The 23,752-nt window shown below is 36.6% G+C and overlaps 1 protein-coding gene and 1 non-coding gene across 2 annotated transcripts in view; both read right to left on the bottom strand.

Annotated features, from left to right (window-relative positions):
• Positions 1-1,342: 1,342 nt before the first annotated feature.
• The window catches only part of GYS2 (glycogen synthase 2), a 42,430-nt gene continuing 20,020 nt past the window's right edge, over positions 1,343-23,752 (bottom strand). Inside the window, exons 8-16 of the mRNA XM_054591350.1 lie at positions 22,378-22,484; positions 21,663-21,722; positions 20,559-20,637; positions 19,519-19,632; positions 10,686-10,812; positions 8,831-8,926; positions 7,660-7,823; positions 6,295-6,375; positions 1,343-4,205 (exon numbers count right to left, since the gene is read on the bottom strand). Coding sequence (XP_054447325.1) covers positions 3,984-4,205; positions 6,295-6,375; positions 7,660-7,823; positions 8,831-8,926; positions 10,686-10,812; positions 19,519-19,632; positions 20,559-20,637; positions 21,663-21,722; positions 22,378-22,484 — 1,050 coding nt within the window. The 3' untranslated portion in view covers positions 1,343-3,983. The remainder of the gene's footprint in view (positions 4,206-6,294; positions 6,376-7,659; positions 7,824-8,830; positions 8,927-10,685; positions 10,813-19,518; positions 19,633-20,558; positions 20,638-21,662; positions 21,723-22,377; positions 22,485-23,752) is intronic.
• LOC129085144 (U1 spliceosomal RNA) lies at positions 20,201-20,357 on the bottom strand. Its single transcript, XR_008530650.1, has one exon. It is a non-coding gene; the product is annotated as a U1 spliceosomal RNA (small nuclear RNA).

Here is a 23,752-nt window from a genome sequence, read left to right as displayed (position 1 = left end):
AGAGGGCTCTTTGGTGAGGCTGGAGCAGGTTGCAGGCTCCACAGCGTGGAGTTCCCCTTGTGTTCTCTGGTATCTTCCTGAATTCAGTTTAGAATCTGGGATCCAAAAGTTACTGGGACAGAAGCCAATGAAACACACTCTGCTCTTCTGCATGTTGTATGGAAAGAACAAGCCAGTTTTTTAGAGGTAACCTGTTTTCTATAGCTAAACAGACTCAAAGACTGTTTGCTCTAATCAACTAGAACTCTAGGCTTTATGTGACATCAGAAGATTATATAAAGGCACCCTGATAACATAAGTGCATGGAAATGTGCCTAATTTACTCTTTTTTAAAGTCAACTTGGGTTCATTACTATCTGAAAAATATATATACACACATATGCCTATTGTACAAGCATAATATATTTATTTGTAATTATAACTCATGTTAATTATGTTTGACTTAATTGAAAGTTGTTATTGATAAATGTCATAAGTAGAAAGTATTGTTAATTCTTACTGTCATCAGTATATAGCCATTATTTAGCAGCTAAACAATATCCTTGTATGAATGTCTCTGTAACTTATAATTACAATTTACTGTGTTAAGTAATCAAAACTCTGCTTCTACAGTTTGTCTGTAAGTTGTTTCATAGTTGAATAATGAAATTATATTCAAGTTAATGTAACATCGATCTCTGTCCCAAAATATGCCAGCATTAAAAAAATCTATGTGGCATTATAATAGGTACCTGTCATTAATTATGACTTGGTTTTAAAATGGATTTCCTAGACAGTGCATATATCCAGTTTATTGATAATTATTTACTCATCTGACATAGACTTGTACATATTGTTTATTTAAACATTATGTTTATTCCCAGAACACTTTTAAAATCTGTCTTATGAAATAGTTCTTCCAACAGTGAACTAGAACTATCTCAAGTGTTTTGCTCTAAAACGGAATTTTAAAAAGCTGTCTAAATGACCAGTAGCCATTAAAATAATATCAGCTCATGTATGATAAGTACTTGAATTCCTTGAATGCTTTTCTGCTGTACGGATATGCTGATTAACACAGCCATTGTATAATGGCCCCTGGGCCCAGTTCACTATAACTTTATATCTCTCTTCGAGTCTCTTGGCAATTCTCTTTATTTCTACATTTTTCAACACTGAAATGAACAAATGATCACTGATCAAAGTTATTCACATTACATGGCTTAAATTTTAAAACTGGGAAAGTGTCTGCCTCCCCTGCATATCCATGTACTAGAATATTCCCGCCACAGATTGGCCTTGCAGCCACTTTTAGTGAAGTTCCAGTTGCTCTGCCCCTCTTTGCCACTATATATATACACACACACACACACACACACACATATATATAAATGGTCTCCAGTGTGGGCCCTCAATTAGGCTTTGTTTCTCTGACTTCCCCAGAAGACACCTCCTCTCCTTCCACACCACCACTCTGATCATGAGAGAAGAGAAGGCAAAGAGGCCCTTACATTAAAAGCAGCCTTCAATTCACATTTCTTTCTTTACCTGGTTATGAGAACTAAGAGCCTATACCCTATCAACATTGAATTACATTATTTTACTTCAGCTTCAAGAGAAAGGGGACTTGAGAATGTAACCTGCTGGTCTCCTTTTTCTGGACTATAATCCTTCAGGAAGAGATCATTTCTAATTTGATTTGATCCTGAAAACCACCATGTGAAGTGAAAGTTAGGCTCATCCTAAGAAGTCTCTTTGACCCTCCCCAGTGTACACTTGAACAGTTCCTTTTCTTAGTCCTCCTTGTGCCCTGAAAAACTATTAGCACTGCACTTGTAGCATTTTATATTCTCACTTATATGTGTAAAACCAGCTCTCTTAACCCTAACTCTTACCATGGGGGAAGTGTGGTACAATGTGTTAAAAAAAAAGTCTTGCTCTCAGCTGGCCAAGAACACACAAACTATTTTTTTTATAGTTCCTGTCCTCTCCCTTATGAATACATACATTCTTTAAAAGCATTTTTTGTACCTCAGTTTCTCCCAGTAAGACCATTCGTTTAGGCCCTTACTGTGTCTTACAGATACAGAATCACCTAACAGTCCTTTTTGTTGGCACTCACCCGGCTTTGTCAGTTTGGGGGAAAGGGCAATAAACGACTTGGGCAAGAAGATGGAGTCAAGGGGCGGCAGCTGCCTGAATGGAGGAGCCACTGCAGGGTAGAAACGCTGACTCCTGCACATGCCACCTGCTCAGAAGCAAGTGGTTGCAAATTGTCAGTTTGCATGTGTACTAGCATGTGTACTCATTTCTAAGCAGAGGGCTAGTCTTTCATGTGGTAAAACATTTGAATTTTAAAGCTTTATATTAAGAAGGTATTTTATTACATAGCTCATGTTTTCAGTAAGTGGCCCAACCAATTACCAATTAAGAGTATTGGAAGACATACAGTGTTCCACTCGACCAGGGATACATTTTTATGGTTATTGTAATAGTGAAACTCCTTTTTGTCATGAGATCTTCCTGGTACTCAGCAAAAGAGTGTTCGTATGGCAGTACAAATCCATCTCATATTTTTTCTGATCTTCGGTGCAGACCTTTCTAAACTGCTCTGCAGACACTGGGTTAATTCACATCCATGGGGCACGATTCAAGGCTTGGACTTTAGGTAATTTATTTCCCTTCTTCCTGAATTTCTCCAGGAGGTGAGCTTGCAACCATTTTCTATTTTGGCCTGATTTGTTGTTTGTACCCACCCTTCTACTTTTCCCTAACAGTGGGGCAACAGGAGACCTGGATTACAGTTGTTAGCTGGTCTTGAACTATCTGACACACCATCATTGTTGCCTGTCTTTGTTGCCATCAACAGCACAGCACTGAGAAGACCAGAACATTTTACAGCCTCTGTTGACCTACACCAGCTGATACGCCAACTAAGGTGTTCACTGTGATCTAAATAATACTCAATAATAATTTTCAGTTGTGAAAAAAACAATCCAAGAGTGAGTGTGAATTTGTCTTGCTTTGTTTTTTCCAATTTAGGCTTAATACACTTAAAACATAAAGATGCTTAATTGCAGCCATTCAACATTGACTCCGAGCATATCATGAATGTGTTAGAGACACTGTCCTTATTATAGAATAGACTCTAAATTTTCTTTTTGCTGTTTTTTCAAATATATTTTTAAAATTTTGTCCTTTAGAAGGCACAATTATGTATCAGGTGCTTTACATGTTATCTTAAATATCTAAAAGAATTTTAAACAAGACATTATCAATGAAAGTTAAATCTTTAAATATTGATATATTTATTAATTTGGATTTAATAATGTATCTTCTGTGGCCAAGTTTTCAAATAGGCTTTCCTTTTAAACAATAAAAATATGTTATGGTTAGATGCCACAGTACAAATAAATTTGAGAAGTGACCTTGTAAATATGCACGAATATGCATCAAGATCTGGATTTACAATAGCTGTTTTATTATGTATTTTGATTGCCTGCAAAGCTAGATATGAAGTCATGTTTCTGACTCATGTGAAAAATGAAAATAATCATTGAACACTGAGTTATTTAAAATAGGTAGGTAGTGTACATTCATGGCTAAAGAACAGGATCTTTTGCGGGGGGGAATGGGAGACTTTTTTGAGAGATATTGAAGCTGTATAAATACTAAACAAAGGATTATGGTAATGATAATTTGAAAAACACTAGTAAACAAAAATTGTTATTGCTTAAATTAACCATTTTAAAAACACTTTCAGTCTTCCTCCTTTAATCAACACTCTTCCTCATCCCTAAATTTACTGGAGAGAAAGAAATTGAAGAAAATAACTTGGATTTTAACTTATAAAATTGCTACTGACTTAATTTCTACTTCTGAGGGAGAGAATAAATCCAATTGTGATACTTAAAAGAAAATGAAATTTGTGGCATTTTCTTTTCTTTAAATAATCATTCTTCCTACGCTCTCCCTAAATTAGCTCTGTTCAACAAGTGTGGAATTCAGTTCCTATATTCACCATGTAGCTTTTTCTTCCCATAAGGAACATGACCCAGAGAAAATGGTGACTTAATATTTAACCGATCCCTTTCCGCCTCCTCTTCCTCATCATATCTCTCATCTTCATCTTCATCTTCCACATCACTGCTCTGTGGACTGGAGACCTGAGACCCCGAAGGAGAAGGTGGTACTGAGGAAGGCCTGGGATATTTAAATCCTTCTGTCTGCCAAAGACAAAATAAGACACAAACAATATAACAACTTCTTAATTTTCCAACATGTAAATGTTTTGCAAGTACATTTTATTAAAAGACAAAGGTGGATATTTTCTGTGGTCTCTTCAGGGACTATTAATTTTGAATTCATTCTGATTCTGGTACCAACAAGCTCAAGAGAGATTCATTAAATAATAGCTTTAGTTTATTAACCTTTGACGTGTGCCAGGTACTACCTATGTGTTATTTAATCTTTGTAAAAACACTTCAATAAATTTATTTTTCCCATTTACAGAAGAAAATTATGGGCTAGAGAGGCCAAATGACTTGCCGAAGGTCATATAACACATACGTGGTAGAGCAAAGATTTGTACCAGAGTGATGATCATCCCAGAACCTTTCATCTCAACTGTTGTGTTACACTGCTCATAGTATCGGTCTCTATGTCATCCTTTAGATTTGCTCAGTGAAACTGCAGGATGTGGCCAGCCTGGACATGCCATGGACAGCCACCACTACAAAGCATCCTGGAAGCCAGGCCATTGAGCTAACTCTGAAATCCCACCTGCTATTTTTATTTAAGTTAATGAGCAAAGATCACTAGGATTTAATCCAATCACCCTTCTACCTAAGATTCCCTGAGATAATTCATATTTTAAACACATACTAAGCACCGAACACAGGTCAGCCATGGTAATGGCACTGAGGAAACAGATGAGAAAGAGGATCCTTGCCCTCTAGGAGTGCTCATGCTTGAATGGGAGGAAATATGTATAAAACTGTCACAGTACTTGTCAATGTATTTCAATAATTTTTATACAGTATTATTGTGTCATACTTGTACAGTCATTTCAAGGTTCAGACACTCTAGCCAAAAGTAACACAGGAAAGAAAAAAAAAGCTGAGTCTTGCACTTAGGACTTGGCTCAGAGGAGAAGCTCCATACTTAATAGTTGTATGTATATTAATAGCTGCATATAGCTGAGTTATCTTCAGCTGGAGCATCCACCTCTAAAAAAGCTGGACAATTAACTCTGTAAAATCATGAATATGAAAGTGAAATTTGATGGAGGGATTTACAAAACCCTTTCATCTTCTCTACGAGCAAATTTTACCTTGTGTTAACTTTCTAGGTCTATTTTCCTGAACACCTGATATAGATGGAATATAAGTTGTATTATCAGGCAAAATTGCTTATGGCAAAAATGACCCCTGATTGGGAAATTAACATCTGAACTTGGAGGATCCATAGCTTTGGGAAATCCCTAAATTTGATGAGTCTTGTAATTGGGCATATTCTTTAAGAGACCATGGAAGATGTCTGTGGGAATTAACACGAGATACTAGCTCCTGTGAGTCACAGAAATTAAGATGGATCTCATATCCAATGTGATGGGTCTCATTTTCTTGCACATAAGCTATCACCTCATGATTAGAGGAACAAAGAAGTTTAGCTCTTTGACCACTATGTAGACTGCTGAAAGGACAATCCCACCAAAGAGAAATGTCTGATACTTCCCTGCTTCTAACTATGTTTCCCAGCTTCTGTCCTTCTAAGTGAATCTGATGGCAAGCAGCCTATGTTGTCCCATTAACATAATGTGTACTTGAACTTTAGAAGACTCCCTGAAGGGCAATGCTGGGTGGAACATAAATGCCCACCTTGTCCAATTCCTCCTGTGGTCCTTGAATTCAGTCTCTGTCTCTGGCCAAGCAGTCACCCTATATTTAAATATTTCCTTGGCTAGAAAAATCAACTTCCTGTTAAAGCAAGCTACTTTGTTTTTGAACAACTTTCAAAAGAATGGATGTCTAATGGAGCAGTTTCAAGCACTAAGGCTGAGAGAGTTTTAGTGGGGAGGTGCTGCTCCAATGACCTGAGTTAGCTGACTGCTCATCTTACATGTGAGGCTAACTCTTAATCAAGGGCTGTAAGGTGATCTGATTTGTCAGTTCCTCTGGTCTTTGCTTTGATATTACACTATGAAAAAGTATAATAGTGTACTTAGCTACTTTCAAATCAAAAGGTATTGTTAAGAGTTATCATAAATAAGAAATTTAGCTTTCAAAACGAATAAGCAATACACAAAATATTTACCGTTGGTGGTGATGTGGGTTCCATTTGGAATTTATCTGAAAAGGCTCTGCTTAATGTCAGGTGCCTGGCGTGCTGATAATACTATGATGGAAGACCAATTCACAAGTTAAAAAAAGATTTATGTATGTCAACAACGAAGTTATCAAATAAAATATTCTTTTAGTTATACAATTTAGTTTTAAAAAGTGACAGATTCTATCCAATTTAAGTTTGAGAATCAGGGAAAAAATAACATTATAACTTTATAATTTATAATTTTTTATAGTTTATAATTTTATTATTTTTCAATGGATAGGTAAAGAAATGCTACACAACATTGGCGGGAAACCATACTGGCCTTAGTGAACTCTGAACTTGTGCTAAAGGGACTGAAAACACTGGTTTCATTCTACAGAGATGTCGTATGGTGTGGGGGAAAAAAGATAAGGCCTGAATAAACAGGCAGTGATTTTCAACCAGTGTGTATCAAGGATTTTTAAAACATGCAGTAGGTGACTGTTTAGTCAGGAGCACCAACCTCTTTTCTTTTTGATTGTCAAATGAAAAAAATGCCAACAGCCAATACAACAATAGCCATACCTATGTTTTTTTGTCAGATCAGCAGAAAGATATATCTTTTGGTGTGCTGCAGAATTTTAGCAATTAGTTTATGTGTGCCATGAGATGAAAAAAATTGAAAATTGAGGTCTAACAGTCTTATCATTCTCCTCTCATTATAAAATGAAGACAATGAAATTATTCATCCAGAGTTGTAATGAGCATTGGGATTGGGTGTATAGACGCTCAGCAAATGGCAGCATCTATCATTTGGGGAAATTTAGCAGTATCTCGGCAGACACATTGTGTGAAGGCAAAGTCAGTTCATGTTGTAGTATATAAATCATCCAGTGCTATGATATATGAACATCTGGGTACTTCTAAACCTACCGCAGGAAAGAAGGTATTTCCCTTTGCACTTGTCATTTTGAAAAGCAATCTTATTCCCATTACCTACTGTAGCTGAGGAAAAAAATCATATCATCTCTTAGAGTGAAACAAAGTAGCGATTTTCCTCCTGATGTTTTCCTCATCTTCATGAAATATTTCTGCATACTTGTAATGCATCCAGTAAGTGATGACAATAAAATAGTAAGATCGGTGCTAGATGCCAATGGATTTACTGTTACGGGCTCAGACTAAACATGAAGAACTGGGTTTAGGACTTTGCAAATTCATCATTTGTAGAATAAAGTACATAAGAAAATCACTGAGATTTTAACAATTATGATACTGAGTTGACTTTACAGATTATGCCTAGAATCAATTTATTTGTGGTCTAGTGGGATTTTTAAAGTGGTCCTCTGTGTTAATCACAAATTTGCTTACTCTGCCTAAGTATCTCCAGTCCAGAAGATCTGAGAGCCTCTCAGTTCGGTTCCTCTGGATAATTCTTTGGCGGCGTGACTGTTTGCAAAATCCATAGAGAAACTGAGTCAGCTGATTGCAAGAATCATCTGGAGAGCGGAACCGCCTGTCAACAATGTAAATACCTGAAGGACACAAAAGCCAAAGCACAGGTTAAAAAATAGCGTTCACCTTAGAGCACTTCCTCTCCTGTTCCTTAGGTTCTTTGGTAGATCACATGCACTATCTACTCTCTAACTCCCTATTGCCTCCACTCTATCTTCTCCCTTCCAAGGCCGTGTACCTTCTATAGCATCCTTCTAATGGTTTATAAACTGTCACCAACATATAGCCAACAAAATGGATCTTGCTTTAAAGAAAAGAAAGTCTGGTAGGATAGGGATATCCTGGATCAACGATTCTCCCTGGGCTGCTCACTAACCAGAATCTCAGGGGTGACTTGGGTGTCAGGGCTTTTTAGACTCCCCAGTGTTCCCAGTGTACATCCGTGGCTGAGAACAACAACCTGAGGAAAAAGAACAGTGACAATGCAACTGGGAAGGACCAGGGAACTGGCTGTGTGCAGGCAGAGAATCCAGCCCATTCAAACTTGGCTTGCTGCTAGGGAACACGGACCTAGAAATGGCAATACACAAACTCTCCTGTCATCTTAAACAATGTACGTGAATTCTGCTCACTTGGCATGGGCCTTTTAAATAATTATGCCAACCAATATAGTTATTGCGCTATCATTTCTAAGACCATAGGTAGTGTAATATTACTCCTAAGAGCATAGTTATTGTAATATCACTGCTAGGTAGCAGAGGGACAAACCAGTTCGAAGGGTGGGGAAAAAAGTAAAGGGGCAAGTTTACTCAAGTTTAACACTCCTTTTGCAGGGTTTTTTTTTTTTTCCTGTTTCCGATTTCTTTGTTCATTTCATGCATTTTTTAGTCTGTCTTTTGGCAATATGTTTAATATTAATAGCAGTTTTTTCTATAGACCACATAATTAAATCTACTTTTTATTAAACAAGAGATATAAACATTAGTTTAAACAGGATAGCTTTAGAGTTAGGTTCTGTAAAGATCTTGGGTTCTGTTTGGTTAAATGTCACTTCTCCCTGGGTTGGGTTAATGATGAAAAACCTCACCATACGCAGTAGGATCAGCCACGTGCTCCTGCACAAAACAGCCAAAGCCGGAGAGGTTGGTCGTCACACTGGGGATACCCATCACAGTGCACTCGGCTGCCAGGAGAAATAGAAAAGGGTTTGGCTTCAGACCAGCTCCAAGGTCCTTTTACGCACACACATAGGAGGAAAAAGCCCCCATCTGTCCTAGCAATAGCCACTTGTACTTTGTGCAGAGCTCTTTACGTGTATTAACTCATTTAATCTTCTCAGCAACCATGCGAAGTGAGGCTACCATTATTTCCATCTTACAGATGAAGAAATTTAAGACAGAAAAGTTAAATAACTTGCCCAACTTCACACAGTTAAGGGACAAGGAAGAGCTGGGATTTGAAGCCAAAGGTGCCGCTCAACAGCTTCTGCTGGGAACCGCTACCCTATACTGCTTCTCTCACTAGGGTTTTGCGTGCTCGGTAAACCCCATGATCTCTTTCAGTCCTCACTTACCTTTTAGTCAAAACCTGTTTTTCATAAAATCTCAAATATATCTTACCAAACATTATCCCTCTCAAGGATATTTGCATTTTTAACAAGGAAATTATGTTTGATTGTGGAATAATTCTTGGTTGACTAGTGGGATTAGGTTAAAAAAAAGAGAGAGATGATTTCCCCATTGCCCAAGAGCTCTGCAATTATTTCCTGCTGGTTTATCTCTAGAGAGCAGTGATTTCCTTATTTAGGATTGGGGTGGGGTAAGGAAGAGAGGAAGGTAGAATGGGATTATTGATCCATTTGAGAATCTGATAAAAACGCTGGAACTCCTCTATAGAAAAATTCATATGTATATATAGAATTTTGGCTACAGTTCTATGAAACTTAACAAATTTTTATTTTAAAAGTATTCATTATCACACATGTAGTAAAATGTCAGGTATTCATGAAAGCTCAGTATATGTTCATTTGGTGAATTTAATGAAATAAATATTCATTGGGCTTTCTCAAAACACAAATTTTAATGTGTTGTTCTGAAGTGAGTCAGAGTGAGTATCACATAAAAATGATTATTCTTAAAACAATTAGACTTATTTAATATGCTAAGTTATAGCACCAGAATTTTCATTATTTCTGTAATTATAGATTAGGTTAGGAGCAGCCAACTTCCTTGGGTTAATTTAAAACAGAATGACTCATTCACTATGGAGTATTTCCCAAACTCTTTTTTTTTTGTCTAATTTTTAAAAAACATTTTATTCAGTTAGTTATTTTCTTAGAGAGATTAGAAGGGAGGGAGAATGAGAGGGAAAGAAACATAGATGTGGTAGACAAACAGCAATAGGTTGCCTCTTGTCCTGAACCCACATGTGCCCTGACCAGGAATCGAACCAGCAACACTTCACCCTGTGGGGCAACGCCCAACCAACTGAGCCACACCAGTCAGGGCTCATCTCCTTATGTTTTATAACACTTTAAACAACTATATATAACTCCTCTATCATTTCAGATCAAGTTTAACTCTGTCCTGTAAAATGACATTTTGGTTGAAAGTCTGCCAGAAGTTATATATCATTCTCTTTACCTGATGTGAATGATTTCCCCCATCCCCTCCATCACTTCAGCTTTGGTTTTGTGCTTCTCTATCCAATAGCAAATTATATATCAACTTATTTTTTTTATTGTTCAAATACATTTGTCTCCATTTTTCTGCCACCACTTTCCCTTGCCCCTCCCACTCCCACCTCACACCCACAATCCTTCCCCACTTTGGCTTTGTCCATGGGTCCTTTATACATGTTCCTTGATGTGACCCTTCCCTTTCTCACATATATATGCATGAAATAAAGTTCAAACCTTTCTACAATCTGTACATGTCACATACCTGGAGTATAACCCCACGGTTCATAGTATGATGGAAATACTCCAAGATGACAACCTCGGACGAACTCCTCATAATCCATGGGTAACAAGGGGCTGGTGGAGGATAGGAACTCTGGGTGCAAAATCACCTAAAAAAAGAAACTTCTAATGAGAAAAAGAAAGAGAGAAGAAATTAAAGCAAAAAAATCTCCTATAGTTTGGTTATTTTAGTGCTATAGAATCCTTGTGTTCTACATTCAGGGAGTTGGGGAGAAGAGATAAGACAGAAAAAAGCCTGCGGTTTCTTCTCTCCTCTCAGCATTATCTCTGCGAGCATCTACTCTGTGGGCCACCTTTTCCTCAGATTCCAAGGCTTAGAGGGGAGGACAGGGAGTTTGTGTGCCATCTTTGTTCTCATGCCAAACTACATTCTCTGACCCAGGCTTTTTGGTAATAACAGTTTTATTTGGTTCTCTAGCTGTTTCTATTTCACTAAGGTCTTGACACAGCAACCAGAGTGAACCTTTAAAAATGCCAGCCGCTCCCCTGTTCAAAGTCCTACAGTGGCCTCACATTGCACTCAGAGGAAGAGCCAGTGTTTCGCATGACCGTGCTGGTAAATGTTCAAAAACCAAAAAACTAAAATATAAATATATACTTGTACCTAAGTTTATTGTAAATTTTACTGATATAAAAGGTATAATTACAACAGGTAATTCCCAACTTTAAAAATGTATACACAAAACCTGCACACAAATATTTATTATCAAATTTATTCATAATTGTTAAAACTTAGAAACAACTAAGATGTCCTTAAGTAGACGAATGGGTAAATAAACTGTGATATATCCAGATGATGGAATATGAGCCATCAAGCCATGAAAAGACACAGAGGAACCTTAAATGCGTATTACTAAGTGAGAGAAGCTAACCTAAAAAGGTCACATACTATGTGTTTCCAACTATATGAGAGTCTAGAAAAGGCAACACTATGGGGACTGTAAAAAGATCAGTGGATACTAGGGTTTGGGGGCAGAGAGAAATAAATAGCATGCAAAAGATTTTTAGGGCAGTTAACTATTCTACATGATAAGGTGAATACATGTTATTACCTACTTATAAAAACATATAGAAGGTACCCCACCAGGAGTGAATCCTAATGTAAACTATGGATCTTCGGTGATAACGACATGTCATGGTAGGTTCATCATAACAAACATATCACAGTGGTGGGGGGTGTTGATAGTGAGGGAGGTTGTGCATATTTGGGAGAGGATGATCTATTAGAACTCTCTGTACTTTGTGCTCAATTTTGCTGTAGGTCTAAAACTACTCTAAAAAATAAAGCCTAGCCTTGGCCGGTGTGGCTCAGTGTATTGAGCACTGGCCTATGAACCAAGGGGTCGCTGGTTTGATACCCAGTCAGGGCACGTGCATAGGTTGCAGGCCAGGTCCCCAGTAAGAGACATGCAAGAGGCAACCACACATTGAAGTTTCTCTCCCTCCTTCCTCTCTCTTTAAAAATAAAATAAATAAAGTCTTTAAAAAATAAACAAAAAATAGTCTATTAAGTTATATAGTACTCTTTATTATAAATTCCATGTCAATTTTCATTAATATTTTTATTGATTTTTGAGACAATCTTGTACTTATTACTGACTTATGGTTTCAACTGATATAAATATAGTTTAAATTAAATGTTGGTTGATTCTTTTGTTAAGAAGCAAAGGAAGAGTGAAATACAGAGATGTATGTCAGAATTTCACAGGTTTATCAATGACACGGGTGACTTCTTTTTTATTTTTGGATATTCTTGACAATGGAAAAATATTTTCTCATATTTTTGTGGCACACACAATGTGATGACTACAGACACAACACTCATTTAAATTTAATCTGTAATATTAACATTTCTCTACCTCTTTCTTAAATCTATGCAACCAATACATAATCAAGACATGATGTGTAGTGTTCACCTATATTCACTCTATAAATACTCCACCATGCCAATTTCAACCTACCATTGAGATATCACTGATCTGGAGAAAGGAAGAGCAGTAGCATATACGAGAAGGTATTTTTACCCTGTGGGTACCATAATCATAAATAACCCTGAGGACATAGGCAATAGCAAAATGTAGTAAACGATTAAGATGCAATTAGTTTTGACAATTACTGTTCTTTTTATTATAACGAATTAATTTTTGCATTTATATCATTTAATTTTAACCAATGGCTATGTATAAAACTAGGTAAAAAATTTAACAACTGGCTCTTCTCCACTGATATCAGCCTGTTCTGCGACATTGCACTGCCTGTAATGCTCTGCTAAGGCAGAGACAAGATAGCATGGCTGTAATTGGAGAGCTGTAACTAGAACAGCTTCTTAGCTGGTCACCTGAATGAATGAATTCTCCTATTTCTTCCATTTATTAGAGTTCTCACTGAATTATTATTTGATTATCTGTCAGCCTCTCCTCATATCTAAGTAGTTCTTAAAAATAAATAAAATATGATTTTAAAGTACCGGGGTTATTATGTATGATTATATTTTACAATGTAACTGTATAGTTAATAGGAATATAAGTAAATACTATAATTACCAATATAACATATATTATAATATAATAATATACTTAATATAAGATATAATGAATATATATTTCATTATTTTAGATAAAATAATATGTTAAAATATAATATACTAAATGTTATGTATTATATATATTCATGTCTTATAAAAGGGAGAGAGATCCCTAGCCCCTTCCCCACGTGCCATCTATGAACCAGGAAGAGGGCCTCACCAGAGCTCAGCCATGCTGGCAACTTGATTTTGGACTTGCCAGCTTACAGGATTGCGAGAAATAAATGTCTCTTTTTTCTAAGACACCCATGCTGTCATATTCTGCTAGCAGCCCAAATGGACTAAGACAATCGCTTTCCATTGAACTCATCGCCCTCCACTGCCACTTGGTCCGTTCAGTTCACAGACACCGCCTCACTGCACGCTGACTCCACAGCTGGGCTGCGCCCGCTGTGTGCACCTTCCCCACCATCTGGGCTCTGAGGTCTTTCTCTGCACTATTGTAGCTCATTCCTCTTTCCAGGGCAGACGCTTACCCATGTTGCCCCACCTAACGGCTTTAGAACTGAATTGTTTGGGAGGGGAAAGGAAAAGAGAGAGAGAGAGAGAGGAAGAGGAAGAAGAAAAAGAAACTTTGTTTAAACAAACACACTACATTTTTTATTTTTTATTTACAGAATAAGTATATATTCTTCCAAAGAGATTACTTTAAAGAAAAACCTTAATTTGGACACATAACAATAACAATAACTAGTTGTATATAAATTTAATGTATTATAAATAATTTTCACATAGTTCACCCCATTTAATCTTAGCAACATTATGAGTCGAATAGACTTCTCATTATCTTCATTTTAGAAATAAGGAAACTAAGACTATACAGGCATTATATGTTACTAACATATATATATATATCAGTATATTCATAAATAAGAGATATGTTAAATTTAAGAAATAAAATAATTAATGCCCACAACCAGTACCATAAAAATGATTTATTCAATCACAAGAATCACACACTAGCAAAGTAAAAAATGGATAAGATATTTTCCTCCTAGAAAGCATGATTTGAATTTCTATTTTGTGCACAGTACCACAGTAGGAAAAGAGACAAAAGACACAGGTATGGCTGTCTGGGCAACCATTGAATCAACAGCCCATTATACTTTCTTGGCAAATATCAGGAAAGGGGGATTTGAAAGGCATTGTGCCTATTTGGCATTTCCACGCTCAGGAAAATTTGTACTCTCCAAAGCCCGTTTTGGAATATGAAAACACCATGGCTCACTTGTTTTGTTCCCAGCCAAACAGAGTGATCAAACAACTAAAATAAAAAGACAGCTGCTCTGGGCCCTAAAACAGCCAGTTGAAGAAGCCCAAGGTGGAAGAACGGGTGTCAGAGGTCAGCCCAAGATTACAGGGAGGATTAGATGGGATCCTGTACACAAAAGCCCCCAGCAGAGCACCTGGCTCTTAGCAAGCCCTGGATCAGTAGGGAAAAGGATATGAACAAACACAGTTTCTGACTGTGTTTATCCTAGGAGGGAAGTAAGGTCCCAGGAAGCGAGTTACTTTCATAGAGTAACAGCACAGTGTGGAGAACTGAAATCCGCAGGCAAGGCTTCTCGCACTATAACACACTGCTGACAGAAGGTAAATTCAAAGTTAAAATAATCTGTAACGTTTCCTGAATCAAATGGCCCCATTTATATAAAAAACCATCAATTCACTCTGAAAGTTAAGAACTACCTTATGACGTTCTATAAATATACAGGCAATCAAATAGGACTTAAAGTATTGGGTATATATTGTTAGGAAGGGATTATTCTTTTACTTTTGCATGTGTTTGCTTTATAATAATAAATGAATATCTCAAAATATTTATGAGTTTAACTGCATAAATAATTTGTATGAGATAAACTCCCTTCTGCATTCTCTCTAAGCCATGTGCTATTATATACCTGTGCCTTTTCATCTATTTCTTCTGCCTGCTGAGCCCTCCCTCTTATTATTTGCATGATGAACTCCTGCTCATTGATCTAGATCTAGCTAATGTGTCATCTCTTTTATAAAACATTTTATCAAATCTTCCATCTTCTACTCTCACCCAACCCAGTTCATACCTCTCTTCTAAAAGTTATTAAGTACCCATCATGTGCTGTTACGGGCTAAGTACAACTAAAAGCTAACCTTTATCATGAATTGACCATGTTCTATTCTGTACTAAATGCAGCATCTGTTACTTTTTAAATCCCACAATAGTTCTATCTATGAATGTGGGCCTATTTTATTATCATTTTACAGATGAGAAGATTGAGATACAGGCAGTTTAACTAAACTTATAAATTGAGTAAGTGGCAGAGGTTTAAAGCCAGATAGTGTGAGTGCAGCCTTTAGAGGCTGGTATGTTGCCATCCTCAGAGATGTGGCAGTCCTGAATTTACTGCTCAGATTTCCTCTAAGACATCCTGGGCTTTGGGATCTTGACTGATAGCTCCAACTACATCCACTACAGCAGCTGCTCCTAGACTATGGGACAGGCAGAGATGGGTACTAATGCCAAACTATGTCTGTCCAATGGGTGGTCTTTTAAAGGGTAAGTTTTGTTTGGGGAATTCTTATCACTGTAACAGGGATTTAATAGGGATTCATGTGAATTCAGGTGACTCCCTATTAAAGCTGTTGCATCCAACTTCTCATAGAACAAAGGAGCCATCTGCCTGCCAACCTGAAACTTCTGGTGGAAGATACCATATGAAGGTAAAATATAAAGAAAAGCCTGTTAAATACAGCAAAATGTTGTATGTAGTAACACTAATATATTAAAATTAAGTCAACAGCAAACCACAACGGACACAGAGGCATCTTTCGTATTAAGAAAAGAAGCACTGTAAAATAATACTGAATTTGTGCTGGCTGTCGAAAACTATCTTTTTCTTGTTGCTTATTTGTTTGTTTTTGTGGGCACATGTGTGCCTGTGTGTGTATTTTTTCTTCCAGTAACTGACAAGTTATGTTGAGTGGTCCTGGTCCACTGCTTTCCCCCCTTTTTCAGTCACCATACAGTGCTGCTATGTGTGCATATTCTTCATGTTTCTGTTCATCATTATGAATTCTAGGGGGTTTTGTTAATTACCTTTGACTTTTCTTTCTGTAAAAAAAAAAAAAAAAAAAAAAAGCCTAAGCTTGTTTTAGAACCAGGCCGTAGTCTGTGGCTCTTCTTACCTGCCCTTTCTTCCTGCTTCCTTCACAGTCTGACTGCACCTCCCTGCCTGCTCAGGCTTTTGCCTCTTTATCCTCCACAGCCTTTCCACCAATGAGCATTGTCATATCTACTCCTGTCTTAGTGTCTGCTTCACAGAGGATGAAAACTGATAAAAAATAGGAGACATGATCACTGCCTCAAAGAACTCACAGCCTCTCTGGAGAAATGGACACATTAAAAATTATACATATAATTCAATGTCACTATTCTTATAATTGCAGTAGATGTGAAGTGTCTTGGGAATGCAGGTAAGGAAATGATTGTTTTGCCTGGAGTTGATATGTGTATACTAAGGAAAAGGGCAAGGAAGAGATGACTTTTAGGTTGAATCCCAAAGGAGTAGTTAGAATGACTAAGTGTATGTCAGAAAGAGAGAATAACCTTAGCAATGACACAGGAGTATGAAAGTGTTTAATATATTCAAGGAACGAGGTTCTTGCTTATTTCTGGAAAGTTGCCTTATTGTTCTCTTTTTCTGAAAATGTGGATGAGCAAAGCGTACTGTGTTCAAAACTTCAGGGAACCTCCAGTCACAACCTTCCCAAGAGCAAAGGAATCCAGCCTCATCTCTCCTTTTGATACCCTCCCATATCCCTACTTCCATCTGTATTTATTATATATAACATGTGCCAGGCACTGACAGATTGTCAAAGGAAGATCCCCAGATATGGTATGACACAAACAGTTCTGAGAAATAACAGAGATCTATGGGAAAATAAGAGGCTTTCTTGTCCCCATTATTTCCTTTCCAAGAGACAAAAATATATAAATAAATAAAAGGAGAAGGATCAGTCTAGGGTAAATTATATGAGAGGGAGGCCAAGTTACTGATAATACACTGTGTGATGAGTCTCTGTGGAACCAATTCTGCTGAACACGTAAAGGAAGGTACATCCCTGGCAGAGACATTGGTGCATTTCCAGGGAAAATTTTGTAGCCTATTTGTTGCAGGCGGTGTGTTAGGTGCTGAAAATTTTTGAAATGCAGAAACATGAAGGAGGAAATACAAACCACCCATAATTCTATGGCACAAGTCAATATACACACATATATGTATGTGTACTTTTTATAAATAGCTTGTATCATTTAATGCTGTATTATAAGCTCCCCTTACTTTCAAGACAATTTCTTCTGCTTGAATTCTACAACATTTTCCTCTTCTAATTCTCTGCTCTTTCTTTCTTTTCCTGACTTATCAGCTGTTAGTCCCCCTCTGAGATCTGAGGTTTCTTGGTCAATACATCTCTCCACTCATTCAACCTGGTCTTCCAGAGTGGCAGGGAAGTCATTCCCTGGTCTCCATTACTGTCCATGCACTGAGAGCTCCCTTCATGACTATGTTTTCTAAGTAACTATGAAACATCTCGACTTCAGTATCTCACACATAACTCAAACTCATTCTATGAGAAACTGAACTCATCCTGGCCGGTGTGGCTCAGTGGGCTGAGCGCCAGCTTGCAAGCAGAAAGGCCGCCGGTTTGATTCCAGCTCAGGGTCAGGGTTTCAGGCCAGGTCCCTGGCTGGGGGGAGGGTGTAAACGGCAGCTGATCAATGCTTCTCTCCATCTCTTTCTCCCTCCCTTCCCCATCTCTAAAAATATACAAAATCTTTTAAAAAACTGACCTCAATTCATGACATGGACCTCAAACCAACTTCTGTTAAAGCGTTTCCTTAGTTTTTAGAAAATATTGGTTAGATACTGAAGTCAAGAGAGTATTATTCTTGCCTTCTTTCTTTTTCTCACTTCTGATGTTCACTGGTCACTAAGTGCGACTTTTTTCCTACATGCAACCGTCTCTTCCATTGTTTTGTCCTCTCCAGTACATCTGGCATGGCTTCTGTAAGGGGCCTTCATCATCTCTCACCTGTACGGCTGCAGTAAGTCCTTATTTTGTCTCCTTCCACTACATTCACCCATGCCTATTTCAAGGACTGAAAACAAGATAAAAAATGAATTTAAGAATAGACTATATTTTCAAGAAATTTTGCAGAGCAGGAAAGACAGAACCATTCAAGAACATCAAAAGGAGACAGGGCTAAGGCAAAGTTGTTTGTTTTTTAATGTTGAGAAATTCAAAGAATATATGTAGACAGAAAGGAAAAGCGTTGTCCTTTCATTGCCTACACTGCAAGAGAGAGTAAACAGGGTAAGTTTCCCAAGAGTGTGGGAGGGAATGAGATTCTGTAAACACCCTTAGGATCTCAAGGAAAAGAAGCAAAAAGAGGTCAAAAATCTAGATTTGAGGCCCGTATGGAGGGACACTGAAGGGGTTTAATTCCTTGAATTTTTGATGAGATCATCTGATAATGATGAAAGAAAGAGGGGAAAAGAGGACCTTTGAAAAGATTGGTAAAAGCTTGTGACACCTTGATTTTGAGTACTGGTGAATGAAATTGAGTAGGATTAAGCAATTATTTGTTGACATGTTCAGCATTGCCAGCCACACCTAGCAAGTGCCTGGAATAATGGGCCCTCAGTAAACATCACAGAGTGGCAGAAACCAGTCTTATTTATACCACTAGCACAGTGCCTAACCGGTGTAGAAACTCATAGTCAATTTGAAATAGTCTACAGACAATTACATAAAAACATCACTAGCTACATTCTCTAAAACTGGAAGTTTTTCATAGTTTCCCTTTAAGTTGAACTTTATCGGAAAGAAACAAAAGATGATTTATATAGTCTGAGATTTGTTAATGAAATTACTTCTTAGAAAAAAAATTAAATCATTAAAAGTTAAGTAATCTTATGCTTACTGACTGATTACACAGTGAAAATAAATGTTAAAATTATGATTCAAAGCCATAAATATTCTTCAGTTCTCAAGAATGACACTAAAATAGTCATTATGCTTAAATGACCCAAGACAGGTAACAAAATTAATTTTCTTTAGAAACATTTAAAATATTTTTGATAAATGTTAAAACAAATAAATGTGACTTTTAATAAATTCTCAGTGAACATATTCTATATCATTTTGAAGGGACCTACATAAACAATTCTACCTTGACTCTGTCTGTGCGGTTGTTGAAAAGTCCAATCCGTCTAATGGTGCTGAGGATGGGATCCGTGGAGTCATCAATCATATTGTGAGTGGTCACTGGAGGCAAAGACTGTCGCTGAAGTGATGGAAGGAAATGTCAGTTGTGGAAAGAATTAATGTGTGACTAATTTCAACAATAGGTCATTGGTGACAGGTCATCCGACCTTTTTGCCTTCAGCCATTTGAGATGACACTAATCATAATGACTAATTTTTTTATGTTTTAGAGGATAATGGGTTGAAGGATAATTCCTTCAGATATGGTAAACCCATATGCAAGGTCAAGATACCTTGCTTGCTTCTGGGACTTACTTGGAATTAAAGATGCCCTGAAATCTTGACTCAAGATGAGCTACTCTTTTGGATCCTTCTAGCAGAGCTATCCTCTGGTGCCAGATCCTTCACTAACGGGACACGATTTTGGTGTATGCCTAACACAACACTTACAATACAACACAACACAACACAACACTTTGCAATAATTACGCTTGACTGAGATACATTCGCCTTTTCCCTATTGTAACTCAAAATTTTATGTTTTTTGAAAAATTTAAGTTTTTGTTGTCATTGCAATATGCACAGCTTTTCAATGGGATCTAATGGCTCCAAATGAATTTTGTGTGGGGGTGTGTGTGTGCACCAGGCAAGAAGGCAAACAATCTCCCATTACCACAAACTACGCTGTCAAGTTTCCCACATTCGGGGAAATCACAGGGGTCAGCACACCCGGAGTGCGAGGGGTGGGCCTCGCCTTAGGAAAGCCACCTTTGGGGTCATGATAGGTCCCCTGCCAAGTGAGCATCAAATGAGTTTTTTAAATTGGGTACAAAGAAAAGAACCCTGAAAACCCTGAACACAAAGTTGTCATTTAGGTGAATACTTAAGAATGACTTTCTAATTCTTAAGTTTAAAAATTTCCCAAATTAGTCCATTCCAATTAATGAAAATATTGATCGAAGTAGATTATAACAATTGTGGGAACTGGTAGGCACTTTTTTACTACCTGAGTTGAAAAGATGGCTCTTTTCATAATTGTTAGATCATCTCGATCCAAAATATTGTTCATATCAGGAATTTCTCCCCTGTATGGAAAACGACGTTAATAACAAAAATAAAAACAACTGACACTAATTCAGTGCTTCTATGTCTCAAGCACTGTTCTAAGCAATTTAAAAATAAAAGTAAGCATAGTTTCGTGATGAAGCTCACAAATTCCTAAACTGTAAAGAAGTTTCATTAAAAAAAAATCACTTTTGATAGCATAAAAAAATCAAAATTAATTTTCAAAGCATTCATATTGATCATCAGAGGGACATTCTCATTATGTTTTGCCTACTTTTGAGTATTATGTACTAAAGTGGCCATAACCTGTCCATCTATAAATTATTTTTTCTGATAAAAAGAAATGATGCTTACCTTCCTCCATGGGTCAGGAGACAACATAGCTTTCTCTTCATATTAAAGCAAAATTCATATATTTTAAAATTATAATGCATTTCAATTTGATTTTATAATTTAGATTTTATTGTATCTATAAATAATATCTAATTTGTTACTTATTAAGTAAATTCGTGTTAATTAATATTAATTAATATGTTAATTAATAAATACTTGCTAATTTAATATGTAAATCAATATTTTTAACATATTAAGTCAGTATATATTTTGATTTAAAAATCTCATGAACTCTCAGTTTCAGATTCGCATGTTAACATTTAATGAGATTCTCATTGAGGTATCATAATTTGCCGTGTAAAATGTGCACTTTTTTGCCCAAATTTTTGAGGGAAAAATAAGGATGTGCATTATACATGGGTATAATGATTACATACCATGGGTATAATAATGGGCACAGTCATCCCATGTATAACGTGCGCAAAAATGCGGGTGCGCATTACACACGGCAAAATCTACACATGATAGAATCTATCTGCATGTATACACATTAGATGAAAGAAAAGAGAGAACCTACTGACATGATGGGACATACCTTCAAAGGTTATTAATTTTTTTTATATTTGGAACAAAAAATACATGATAGCATTGAAATTGTTACATTTGAACAGTGACGCCCCAAATGTTTGAGTTGAGTGTTCAAAGCACCTACCTTAATAAAGCATCATAGAGTTTCTTTCCAAACTTTTCCTTCACAGAATGTGCCGTGTCCCTGCATGGAGAAAAAAGGATTTATAATTTAAACGGTGTCACAATTTTAAATCTTTATTTGTCATGAAAATGGTGTTTTGTTAGTGCATTGTTGAAACTACAGGTCTCTTGTATAGTCTCTTCTATTATTTTCTTATTTACCAAGTTAGCTTGAGTTAAAACCTCCAGAGCTGAGGCAGGAGAACACCCTGACCAGCCCAAAGAGCTTAATATTTTTTTTGCTTGATGATATTCAGGGAAAGGCAGAGGGCTAGGACGGGAAGTGGATCTAAGTGTAGATGGAACAAGGTGGGGAATATGTTGGTGATTGTTAAATATGGGCTATGGGCATGAAAGAGGTCATTATTACTAATCTCTCTACTTTGCTATATGTTTTTATATTTCCATAATAATTTTTTTAATTCGACTTATCCTTAAAGATTTCTAAGAGGCATTATCCTTTCATGGTAGCTCATTCCAAAGTTTTTATAGTAACATGGTTGTATAGACATTACATAATCTAACATAGTAGCCCAATAAGAAGAGAACCAAATAGTATTTATGCTATAATAATCTTAAGGAAAACATAGTTCAGGGGTACATGTCAGAAATCATGGACATAAAAAATAACCCTTTACAGATATTGCTTGAGAACAATTACGAGAGGTGAGATTTACCACAGCTGTTTTCGCACTGCCTGGCCTTTCAGGGTTTCCACATTGAAATTATTTGTCTTGGCAGGCATAATGAAAAACACCACCACTGTGACGTCACTTTTATGCATCTAACGAGGGATCAGAAAACACAACAGAGTCAATGACCAAAGATAAAATAAAACGTGTGACAGATGGACCTTAAACTTTCAAAAAAAAGTGTTTAAAAATATCTTTCGATAAAAAGAATATTTTTTATGATTTACAGAGAATTTTGCACCCCCCTTCCTGAGGCTTTTTCAAGAATTTCAATTTAAATTGGGCTTTCAGTAGATGTTTATTGATTGACAATTTGAAAATTCACACTTAAATTGTTTTATGGTATCAATCATCTAAAATATATAGCAATTAACATTGATATCACAGTCTTTTGTGTGATATTAGCTCACACTTATATGAGCTAATAATGAGTCAAAATTCATTCTTTAAAATTTCAGATTGGAAAATTAATGAGGATTTAATTTTGGTTTATTCTATTTTTTTCCTTAGCTTATACACATTGATTTGCACAAAAGATTCTTTTCATTTTTCTGTCATGTCTTGATTCTCACAATATCACATTTTATTTTTTTTAGCCCTGATGTAAAGAAGCAAGCATATACTCAGCCATTTTGTTGTGGCAGGCACTGTACTGGGTGCTTTAAATGCATAATTTCACCCAATCCTCACAAGAACCATTCGTAATAGATACCACTGTCCTTGTTTTACTAGTGTCAAAAGAGAGAAATGGAGGTTCCATATAGGAGTCTCACCCCTTATAACACATTACTGGCAAAGCTGGGATTCTAACTGGTGTTTTTTGACTCTAACATCTATGAGGTTTTTTCCTCTTCCAACAAATACCATTGCCCTAGCATCTCTCAGAAGGAAATGACATACCCAACAGCCACGGGAACGAAAGCATAAACTCACTTAAACCATGAACAGATGAATGAATGCTCATGTATCCTGGAAATGACTGTCTCCTGAGTGTGGAGCATTTTACCACCTAATCTGTGGCCTCTGCACTCTAGGGCCTGACAATTGATTCAAAAGTTTGTGGAAGCCATAGAATAGGAAACTCACGCCAGGAGGAGCAACGTGCTAATGAAGAATAAGTGTACCATATGGAAAGAGAATGCCTTCTTTTCATTTCCCCAGGGACATATCTATCTTTGATGTGTTGAATAATATTAATTGGCTTTTTCTTCACATCTAAAAACAAAGTGAATATTTAATAAAGGTATGGATAAATTGATTAATAATGTCCCTAAACACAATACATATTTGATATAATTGTGAGATCATCTATAAAGTTTGTTGAATAGGTACATACTAAGAAATGTGATGAAATAAGATT

Source organism: Pteronotus mesoamericanus, unplaced genomic scaffold (genome assembly GCF_021234165.1).
Source record: "Pteronotus mesoamericanus isolate MK-2021 breed Mesoamerican mustached bat unplaced genomic scaffold, CSHL_Meso_final scaffold_21, whole genome shotgun sequence".
Classification (NCBI taxonomy): domain Eukaryota; kingdom Metazoa; phylum Chordata; class Mammalia; order Chiroptera; family Mormoopidae; genus Pteronotus; species Pteronotus mesoamericanus.
This window is presented reverse-complemented; position numbering and strand designations above follow the sequence as displayed.